General features: G+C 40.4%; 1 protein-coding gene across 2 annotated transcripts in view; it reads right to left on the reverse strand.

Annotated features, from left to right (window-relative positions):
- Positions 1–12124, reverse strand: part of atg5 (ATG5 autophagy related 5 homolog (S. cerevisiae)) — a 37560-nt gene that overhangs the window by 10701 nt on the left and 14735 nt on the right. For both annotated transcript variants that reach the window (XM_030394363.1, XM_030394364.1), the window contains one exon: positions 7811–7928. In XM_030394363.1, the coding sequence (XP_030250223.1) occupies positions 7811–7928 (118 nt within the window). The remainder of the gene's footprint in view (positions 1–7810; positions 7929–12124) is intronic.

A 12124-nucleotide genomic window follows, 5' to 3' on the forward strand; every position in this document is an offset into this window, starting at 1 on the left:
CCTCTCTCTCTCCTCCTATTCTCTCTCTTCTGTGTGTATATGTTATCTTAATATATATATATATAGTGGTATTATCTATATTTACAATATATCATAAACTCACCAACATATACATATAACATAATATATGATTATGTATTATAAATACAGTATATATATATATTTTTTTTTTTTTGTCCTCTATACAGACATTTTTTGCAAAATTCAAGCAATATTTTGAACAAATATTATATTTGTATCTACAAGATATTTTGATATTTAGTTTGACAGTTATGGAAATCTTAAATAAATAAATGAGCTGCTGTATTTAAGCCTTAATTTAAACAGCCATTACATTTACCAACAGAGTTGCTGAACGAGGTCTCATGCTATGTCTTGGTAAGCTACAGACAATATTCCATCCTAGTGGACAATGGAGTTGTATTCTCTATAATCCTATAAGCATCTTGTCATGATATTTGTTGGATGTAACTAACTAGAAAAGGTGTATATTCTAATTTGGTTAAATGGTTACTTGTCAAACACACTATGTCTCATCTCTAATGTTCAAACTTGAACAATACTCTGAATTGAAGGGGGGGTACCAAAGGTCACAACATCCCCAGTTCGTGTTCTGCAGGAGATTTATGTTTGGTATCTGAAACTTCACTGCTGTTAACTGTCAAGAAAAAAACCATTGACAGAATCGTAAAAACAAGTGTGATTACAGGTTGAGACAGCCTGAAGGCACAGGTACAACAACCGTCAGCAGATCTGTCATGTGAAGGAAGACAATAGTGAAGGATGATAAATGGAAATAGAAACATTTACAGAGGTGTTTTCCCAGCGTGACTAATGCTCTGTGATTCATTAAAGCGTCACAGTGTTGACCATTAAGAGCAGGGAAAAAAAATAGCGTGAGGGCCAGCAAACACGCAAAGCACGATCTATATCACAGAGAGTTCAGCTTCAGGCAAATATTTATATAAAAGGTTTACAAGGAGTGTATAAAAGTGTTAAATCATTGTTGTTTTGATCCCGTTAAATCAAGTCAACCGTGATTAACTGGTATGTGAAACTATCTTCTGTCACGATCCAAATTTAACTACAGTGCTGACTCTGATTTCACACTTCACAAGTTAATTTTTACTCGTTGTCACATTTGTCAGTAACAGTTTGACACAGATGCATCACTCGGCTCATTACATGTGACAAAAACCTGACTCACGGGACAAAATTACAGGGTGAAAAGTTTGAACCACGGATGCTCAGCGTTTCTTTCTTAAACCACATCAAACTGTTTAATTTTACTAATCGACCTGCACATTGAAAAACCTTCCGCAACCAAGTTTAACAACTCTGACTTTCAACCACAGAAAAACTCAACCTCCTTTAACAATATCTCCTTTTACTAGGGTTAGTTTGAGTTTTAACTGTGCATAGAAAAATGTAGTTTATGACAAAGTTAAATATCTCGTAAAAGTTTTCAGCGAGAACAAATCCCAACAGAACCAGCTGACGAGTCCAGACAAGGCAAAAGTGGAGAGGCCCTTTTTTCGCCCAACCACAACCAAATTATCAATAACTTTCTTGTATTGTAAAATAGCAGCCACTGTTTAAATAAAAATGGTTTAATTTGTCACACACACACACACACACACACACACACACACACACACACACACACACACACACACTGTGGTTGAGCCGCACACAACCGCCGGCCAAGAGGACATGTTCTGTCAGCCAAGCGAAGCCAACCACTATTTAGGAATACCACAACTCTGCGCTTTCCTCACAGCAAAACACACAGTCTGACTGCATGACTGGCAGCCGGCCGGTCAGACTGACTGACTGACTGACTGACTGGTGGACAAAAATAACAACTGGCTATCTACTGAGTGGCTGACTGGTGGGAAATCCAACAGGCATGCAGCAGTTTGAGAGAGAAAACTGTTGAGTGCAAGCAAAGATTACTTTCATTACCGACTAATCTGATTGTTTAGTAGTTAGATAAGTCAATTAGTCAATCAACAAAATGTAAAAAGAAATACTGATTCTACAGAATTATTCGGAGCCATCTTAAAATGTGTTAAGATATTCATTATATTTTCGCAGATTCATGATATATACTGGACCGACACTGGGAAGTTTACATTATCAGATATTTATCGGTATAAGTGAAAATCGATAAGCGATAAGTGGATCTGATAATAATCTACAAACTCGCACACGGCTGTTGGCACCATGAAAGTTGGTTTGCGATCCACCAATAAACACGAAGAACAAGAAGAAGAAGAAAGCTTAAATTTGCAATACAGGTTCCACTACAAATCTTATTGACCTATTCGACCAATCATCCATCTTTACTCGCTTCATTTAAACCTTTCTGACCGTCAGATGTGCAGAAACTAAAAGTTACCAACTCTTTAAAGCACAAAAATGTGAAATTATTGGTGATCTTATCGCTATCAGCCATCAGAAGCTGGTAATTATTGGTCATCGTGTCGGATTAAAAAAAATCCAGATTGTGCATGCTGTCGGTTGATGACAGAAAAATAAAACAGTCAGCAGTATTGCTTCCACTGTGCGTGATGCGAGCGGAGCTGCTGTGGATTCAAAAAGTGTATTTTCGGTTTGCAGCTTTTTTGCAGGCAGCGACATTCTGCACGCCTCCACCACACCAGTGTTACTACTGACTCAACGCTGCATTCGAGCTTTTGTATGAAAGGGAAGAAAACTTTTTTTTTTTTCCAAATCTTGTAATAACTCGCCCACTGATGTCCACAGTGAAAGTCCCTTATTCATAGATATCAGACAAAATAATACTCGACACAGCGAAAAATAACTCTCCGCGAGAGCTGAGACTGATAAGATGCAGAACAAGATGTGGATATATTATCTATTTTATCATTTATGTATGTATGAGATAAAGTTAAAGGGCAATAATCTCTTTTTATAACTAGAGAGCAGATCATTTATGAAATTTCTCACAATTTGTGTGATACCAAACAATTTAAATCAGTTTTCTAACACATTGTCATACTTATAATAACACAACATAGATAATATGCACTTGATACTATAATTAACTTTTAATTTCCCTCATATATTATATTTTTTCATGTTGTTATTCTACTACTGTTACTTCTGTTCACTCCACAACATCCAGTGCGTGTCCACGTCCTGGAACTATTACTGGGTAATGTTTGAAACGTTTGAATGAATTGTCAGATTTTGATACTCAGACACATTTCAGTCGGTACCAAAAAGTTTGATATCTCACTATAGCTTACAATATTTTAGAGCTTTTCCTTCACTGTGTGTGCATAATGTCCTCTGAGACAAACATTGGTAAGTAAAACTGACATGATTGTAATCTGAGGCTATAATTAGACAGATGACTCTGTTGATATCCTTTGAAATGTGTTCCCAATGTTCCCGCTCATTTCAAGCGGCACAAAGAAAGTCAGAATCTCTCCCTGATCGTCTCTCGGAATACAAACCAAAAACGCTCGCAGGCGTCGCGGGCTTTTTACAGTAAACTTGTTCCGATTGAATTAGAAAGCAAGAGATTTCTGCCGACCACATTTTAATCAACAATAGACTGAGGTTCGAGAAGGCTTTCTGAATTCTGAATTCCCCTGTCTGGCGCGCATCTCGTACGCCTGCGCATATGAACCATAACCCACGATCTGCTGTATCAAAACAGCCACCGAAACCTACACTTCCCCCTCCAACCTCTGAAGTGAGCCGTTTGATCAACTTGTATTGGCTCCCGATGCAGCCGGCATGAGGAAGCCTGAAAATAGTGAGTGGGCTGTACCACAGATGTGACTCGGAGGGGAGGGGATTTGTCACTCAAAGAGGAGGGATGGGTAGGGGTGGGGTTGTTGGCGTGTGTGTATGTGTGTTGGGGTGGTGTTAAGATGGGGTGGGGGGTTTCCTCGGATTATTCACAAACAATGCTCAACGCAGGGGTTTTTCATGATTGGCTTCACCTTCGATATAACCTTACGAGAATCGTCTGTCAACACACGTGTGTCATGTGTGGGCACATTCAGCACTTACGCAGTGATTTTTGCAACAAACCAAAGAGGAATACATGCCAAAAAACTTGCACAATAAAACACCTGGGTTGTAAAAAAACAGAGGACAGACGTCAGAGTTGACCACTGGTTACCGTAACATGTTTTTGGTTTCTTTCCCGCAGCAGGGTGGGAGGGAGGGGGACGGACAACAGCCTCGCGGCAACACAGACTTTTCGGTCATAGCTTGAGAAAATTTGGGAATCCCCTTCTTCTTCTTCTTCTTCTCCTTCTTTTGTCTTCTTAATTCAAGCCACCCCCATTTGTTTGCTGCGCATGGTTTCTGGGTCCCACAGGGGTCAACACCAATCCTCTCTCAGACATAACAGAGGGGAGGATTGTATGAAAAACCCTGTTATTTGAAGTTTAAAAGATCACAGGCTGACGCGGAGCACCCCAGATTTTCTTTTTGTTATATCTTAGGGTCCCGGCTGAACAAAAAAAACAAAGTCCTCTGAACTCTTGAACAATACTACCAAGCAAACCCCCCCCCCAAGCACCGCCGCCCCGCCCAGTCCCTGAACACACGTCCCGGTCTCTCTAATCCAAACACGCCACCATAATCTCCAGCTATCACTCGACTCATCTACCAGCCGAGGAAGAGGTGGAAACCAAACAAACGACAGGAGACAAAAGGGCCACTTTCACCTTGATCCGCCAGGCAGGCTGGCAGACTCCTCTGGGAGGGAGGAGAGCAGAGAAAAGCAAGAGATTTAGCGTCAAAGACATGAAAGACGTCTACGGCAGACAGGGAAGATGTTGAAGACTACACCTGAGAGAGCGATAGAGGATCAAAGAGGAAAAGAAGAGTCTCAGATCAGGGAAACTACAGAGAGGGAAAAGAACAGGAAATAAGGAAGGGACTGCTGAGTGGAGAGAGAGAGAGAGATATATCCTCTGTCACGCAAATTCTACAGCGTATATTAGATGAATTTAAACTGGGTTGGAGTGGATGATTGTCAGAAAAAAGAACATCCATGAGAAGAAAAAAAGACACTTCCTAGTTCTTTGGCAGCCGTTATTGTTTAGAGACGTCAGCTGATGCCTGTAATTCATGCTGTCGAAAGCCAAAAGACAGAGCGATTTACTTATCAGGTTCCAAATGTAACAAATAAAAGGCTGACGAACCATGACAGACTTCCACACAGGATGGATTCAGTTTATTTTACTTTGAATATCACACTTACTCCCTTTGGTTTGGCTTTGTCAATCTACAAATATGCACGATTTTTGGCGTGCCGCGTTCCTTTGCCTTCCACTCTGAAGGCTGTTTTAGGTGATGTTAATTTGAAGGGACAAGAAAAACAAAGAGCATCGACTAAAAGAGAGAATTCTGCTACCTGGATGTTTTTGCACATTACTAAAAAACGTGCAGGGAACCTCAGAGCTCAGCAAGTATTTTATTTGCCTAGAGCCACAGCTGGAACTTTCACAATAACGAATAATCAACTAAGATTAAAAATGCCCAGTCGAGCTATGTTCAGTGTTTGCAAACTGTAAACTGAATTTGGTGACTGGAAAGTAAAAAGATATTCATAACTAAGTGTTTAGTGCGTATAAATGTTCAATTCTAGTATTAATTGGTATGTATTTTCAAAATGTTGGCTAATTATAAACATAAATTCAATATTATTCACATTTTCATATGTCAACATTCAATGAGGAACTGTTTACGAACACAATTCCAATCGTGTTGATCCGTGTGGACGACTGAGCCCCTCATGATACCGTCACCTGTCACCACTGGTTCTGTTTACCTGTGTACTGATCCAGACAGGTGTTCTTGGAGCATCCCACAACTTTAACAGCCCCAGTTCCACCTCGATGTTCGTATCAAATGCCGAACAGCATTTAAGAGACTTTTTAAAAACTTTTTTTCAGAAGAACCGATAGATGATATGACGGTGAGTGAAAGGACAGTGATGGTGACAGACTGAGAGTGAACGTGGAACAGAATGGAGGGCAGACAGACGGAGGAGGGAGGAGGGAGGAGGGAGGAGGGAGGAGGGTGTTAATGGTTCTGTCTCCTCCGTGCAGGTGAGTCTCCTGCGGGTCGTCTGTCCCAACACACTATTGTCTCCTTATCTACTTCCTCTCTCCTCCTCTGCAGACACTGTCTGTTTAGACTGCCGCTCACCCTTTCTCTCCCTCCTCTCATCTATCTCTTCTTTCATTATCGCCACACCTCCACCTCCACCTGCAGCTGCAGCTCAACCGTATGCCACGAGTGCAAAGGGCGACTCTGCCAAACCTGCCGTCCGTACGTACTGCAGGGCTGCAACTAACAATTATATCCAACATCCATTAATCTGACAATTACTTTAATCATTATGCTATTAATTGTTTAGTCTTTACAATGTTTCAAATAGTCTTCCAGTACATTATTTTGTCCAACTAACGGCCCCAAACTCCAAATACTCTTCATTTACTGTTTTATTTAACAGAAAAGACGCAAATTTTCACATTTACAAAAGATGGAACAAGAAAATGTTCGACGTTTTTGCTCTAAAAAATCACTGCAGCAATTAACTGATTACCGAAACAGTTGGCAGGTACGGATTGACTTATCGATTTATTGACTAATCGTCACAGTTCTAATGTTCTGTATACTAAAAGCACGTGCATGTATGCATGTTTGTATATGTGTGCATAGTAATTATCAGTTTCGCAGGTTTAGTTGGCGTGTATGTGTGTGGATGTGTGATAGTCTCTTCTGTGATTTAGATGTTTTTTCGTCAACTGTTCTCAATGTTTTAATCCGGAGAAATTAAAAGTTTTCATCTGTTCCAGTTTAGTTTGTTCTGCTGCAGCACAACAATCAATTTGAGCACATTGGTGGTGGTTACAAAAGTGTTAAGTTTGCATTGATTGGTACGATTTTGACAGATATAATCCTTGATTTTATTTTGGACATTGTTAGCAGGCTGGTGCTGCACAGATCGGTTCATTGTGCCGTAATTAGTTTTATAGTGTTTAAAAGAATAGTATGGTGTGTACAAACAAATAAAATAAATAATAAAAAAAAACCTGGACCTGATTTATGTCTTTGTTTATCCTTAAACCCCTAAATTACAGTCAAACATTTGTGCATGCGCTGCTTGTTGTTTGAACTGGAGAGAGAAGTGTTTGTGATTTTCACTTCAGATTCATCTGATCTACAAAAACAAAAACAACCTCCGCAATCACTCGTTAAAGAAACGAAACCACCTCCATCTACCTGTTTAGTCTCCGGCTCTGGTTTGCTCCCGTTCTCTTCTCCTCATCATGTCTCCTCCTCGCTCACTATCTGCCCGTTATCTCCTCCCCTCCTCCCACATCTTTGTTCACTTGTTCTGGCAACTGCACCCATTTTCCATCGCGTTATCTGAGAGTGGATCCCTGACATGCCTCGCGTGGCTGTGTAAATAAAATAAAGGAGTTGCGTCTTTTCTTCTCTCACTCCTGGAAGATGACAGGGTCGAAACTGCATTTGATAAGGAAATCAAAAATAAAACATGGCTGCTACGGTACTTTTTCTTCTCCCTGCTGACTGCTGATAATGTCTGGCGTGATTCAGACGTGTGTGTGGGTGATATTTTGGGCGCATTATCCTTCATGACACTGATATTATCATTGTTATGTATTGTTTGGTGTTGTTGTTATTTGTGTGATCACACAAGGAGACGCAGGCAATTTACTCAACATTATGCTGTTGATAAGATGCAATAAGCGAACCCTCCTCGTCAGTGAGTGTGCTGACATACCGTCGTTTGGTAAAGCAGCGGGGTCCATTTCCTTCATCAGGTCGCCAAGCGTGTGCACGTTGCCTTCAGGTGAAACGGGGCGAAACAGCCTCTGGATGAACGGCCTGTCGCTCATCGTCTGTAAAGAATTAAAAAGCACAGCAACGTAAATATATTGTACAGTGAATGTCGGATTAGTTATAGAGCAAACTTAAAGAAAGTGTTACAGCGAAGGGGCTTTTTGTAGAGCCTAAGGAGGGACGAGAAACAGGAGGGGAAATGTCAGCCACTGTCGCTGCATCCAAAGTCTCAAAACTCAGCTTGAAACGCCACAGATGAGCTGAGTTTCTCGCCGCCTTTATCAGACTTTTGCATCTTTTTCGGTGCAACTGACATTTATCCTTCCTTCTATTTAGACGCTGATTACTATGGCAACGATGTAAACAAAGGAGACGGCACATTCAGCAAATGTTCGAGTTCAAATGTGGCGTTCGCTTTTCTCAGGATGGCCTAAATGTTGCTGATGGTGCAGATTTGTATTTGTATTTTTGAACTTTCACATCGTCACATGTCAAGACGACAGACTGAAAGATTGTGATATTAGAAGTTCTCCAAATCTGGTGTTCGCCAGTGTTTCCAAAATGCATAAAACCTTTACAGAAAGATAAATTCTTAAAGTGTTTTAAAGTGTTTAAGTGTCCAAGGTTTGGCTGAGTTAAAGCAACTAAAACTACTCGGTGGAGGTGACAAAAAGATTGTGTTCATATTTATACGAAACTAACGTGTATGTGTTCAATCAGACGATTTGTTTTAACAACCATCCACTGGAACAACCTCCCTGAGAAGTTTGCAGTACTTTGATTTTACGGCTCATCTGTCTTTGCTTCTGATGCTGACTTCTGATTTCTTGATACAAAATCAACGCAACAATCTACAATGTTCAAGAAGTTGTGACGGACATTTTTCCTCTGATAACTTCAGACGTTTAAATGTGTAACATCGAGCAGCAAAACTCTTCAAACGCCGACCGGTTGATTCATCAATACTCATATATTTTATACAGCTGAACTTTGTTCAAACCCACAGAACTCTACTTGAAACTCTTCCCATGGGTTTCCGAAAACATGGAATGCTTTAGGTTGAATCACATCGATGCGTAAAGCAAGTTATGCTAAATTGCTCCATTTTTTATGGCGTAGCCATAAAAAACAATAATGCGGTTCAGGACATACACGTTTTACTCATCAGACAAGTGACATCAATTAAAGGAATTCCTGGAAAAAGCAGATGGAATATCCTGTAAGTGGGACGGTTTCATGTGAGGTAACAACAGGGGAAATTTTAAGGTGATGAACTGAGTTCAAAAGTTTACAATTGTGGGAAGAATCTGCACCAACATGCACGCAAACGCTGTGAAACAACAGTTTGCTGTGCTGAGCAGGGAATGCGGCCCTTTGATGAGCCCGGCTGTTCAGAATGTAATATTTAGCAATCGGCAACAATTCGACAGATGTTACACATGACGCTGACATGCTCTACTGATCAGAATCAGCCTGGGAGTCATTAGCTGCCGCGAGTCAGCTTCTAAGCAGACCGAGAACACCTCTGGCAGTCAGACGGGCCGAAGGCTGGAGTGAAACATAATATTAAATATGACACTCTCCATTGTTCCCTGGAAGAAGCAAAAGCATGTTCTGTCTTTTTGAAGTCATGGTAGAAGATGGTAGTGTTCAAGTACAGGTCAAGTACTGTGGACTAGACTGGATACAAAATGAGTGATTTCATTGCAAAAACATTTTACGTTTTGTAATAAAGGCAACTGGCAAAATAAATTCACCGACCTCTCTTTAGTCTTTAACGCCGATACTATTAACCGTAGATCATAATGCAGAAAAAGACTCTTGTTTTCTGTCCAATAACCACATAACGGCCAATTTATCATTAAAGTGAAACTCTCGCCAAAATGCAACCTAGGCATTTTTTTTGTGAATGTACACAAGTCAAACCTTTGTGTAAACGCATAATGACAATGAAAGAGGAACTTTTAAGATTTACCATATTTCATTTTCGGGTCAAACTCATTTTCAATGGGAGTGCTACGGGCACTTTTAAGCTAGCATCAAAATCTCTATTTTTAAAACAGTAAGAAGTCTCGACACAACATGAAACTTTGCTGGTAGTATCACCAGGGTCTCTACACATGAACACGAGCATTGAGAACATTGTTTGTGTACACAGAGTTTACTAAAAAGAAGGTTTTTGAACAACTCACGTTAGCAGTAGCTTGTTCCGCTCGCCGCCGTCCTGCCAGTGGAGAAGCGTCGATCTCAGAATGTGACGTAACCTGGAGGACAGTTAAGGTGGAACTACTGTCTTCCAGCAACAACTATCCACGCGAGATCTCACGTGACTTTTTGGCTTTTGATTTTAGTATTGTTTCTTATATGAGGCTCCTTTTTCAACTTCAAGGTCAATATTGTTTTTCGCTAACGACAAAACAACAAATTATCCTGCATTTATATGGAACTAAGCTTTAGGAGCGTTCCACCTTAACTGTCCTCCAGGTTACGTCACATTCTGAGATCGACACTTCTGGTGATACTACGAGCAAAGTTTCATGTTGTGTCGAGACTTCTTACTGTTTTAAACATAGAGATTTTGATGCTATCGTTTTGGTGCTATCGCACTCCCATTGAAAATGAGTTTGACCCGAAAATGAAACTATGGTAAATCTTAAAAGTGCCTCTTTCGTAGTAATTATGCTTTTACACGAAGGTTTGACTCTCGTACATTCACAAAAAAAGCCTAGGCTTTGTTTAGGCGAGAGTTTCACTTTGACAGAATCTTTTGATATTGGCTCTCCTGGATCTGTTGGGGAAATGTAGTGCAGATATGGATCTGAACTGAACTGTATGTGATTCATCTACAATCAGAAACATATTGTCACACTGATGTCACCCTCACCTGCGACCTCCAAAGTGTTAGTCACTGAAGTAATTCAAGCTTATATTCTCCTGCTGACCTCAATGCAAATCACTCTGGGTGAGAGCAACCCGCAACATGCCGAAAATGTAAACTGACTAAGTCGAAGGATTGGACAGACAAACAAAGTGACGTATGCACCAAAACATCCTCATGACTGTTTCGGGCTGTGATCTGCAGCTTTGCAGCCACAACATTCCATGAGTGAGAGGTGCGGGAAACATGGTGGGAAATTACCGCCAGACCGCAGATGAAAAATCAGGCAAACTGTTTCTCGAGCTGGAGCGCAGAGGACTGATACTGTATAGACTGATGATGTTCCACTGTGTCCTGTTATAGCTCATGTTTAAAGCTTGTTTTGTGGCGAAAGAAACAAAAGAGACGGCATATTTGAACACATTTTGAGTTCATGGTGCAGATTTGGATTTGTAGTTTTGAATTGTCACATCGTCACATGTCAAGATGACAGATTGTCTTTCAAAATGAATCATATTGGCAGTTTTTCCAAATTTGGTGTTCGTCAAGTGTTTCCAAAATGCATAAAACCTTCACAGAAAGATTGTTTTAAAGTGTGTCCAAGGTTTGGGTAAGTTAAAGCAACTGAAAGTACTCGGTGGAGGTGACAGAAAGATTGTGTTCAAAGTTATAAGAAACTAACGTGTATGTGTTCAATCAGATGATTTGTTTTAACAATCATCCACTGGAACAACCTCCCTGAGAAGTTTGCAGTACTTTGATTTTACGGCTCATCTGTCTTTGCTTCTGATGCTGTTGATTTCTGGATACAATATCAACACAACAATCTACAATGTTCAATAAGTTGTGACGGACACGTTTCCTCGGAAACTTCTGACATTTAAATGTGTAACAACAAGCAGCAAAACTCTTAAAAACCTCGACTTGTTGATTCATCGTTACTCATATATTTTACACAGCTGAACTTTGTTCAAACCCAAATAACTTTTTTTGAAATGCAAGTTATGTTAAATGGCTCCTTTTTTTAATGGTGTGCCGATGCTGTACATCCAGTTTCCTGAACCTGATTCAGAAGATGTCAGCGAGCCTTTGTAAATGTCAAGAGTCTCACTATAACTTCAGAGTCAAGTTAAAAATTAATCGGTTCTGGTTACCGAGTGACCCGTGTTCTCAGGGCAGGAGACGAGGCGCCAGGCGCTGGCATTACCGCCAGGCAGTGACTTAATACGCTATTTGGTTAATCAAGCATCTTACTTCATTAGATGTTGGCAGTTTGCCTTAGCGACTCGGGAGCGTGACATTTTTATCACTACATGGGCTAATTTCACTAATTGATTGGGTTTCTTTGGCTTAAGAGGTTATAATTAGTGGTCAGAA

This window comes from Sparus aurata, chromosome 17 (genome assembly GCF_900880675.1).
Source record: "Sparus aurata chromosome 17, fSpaAur1.1, whole genome shotgun sequence".
Lineage (NCBI taxonomy): Eukaryota > Metazoa > Chordata > Actinopteri > Spariformes > Sparidae > Sparus > Sparus aurata.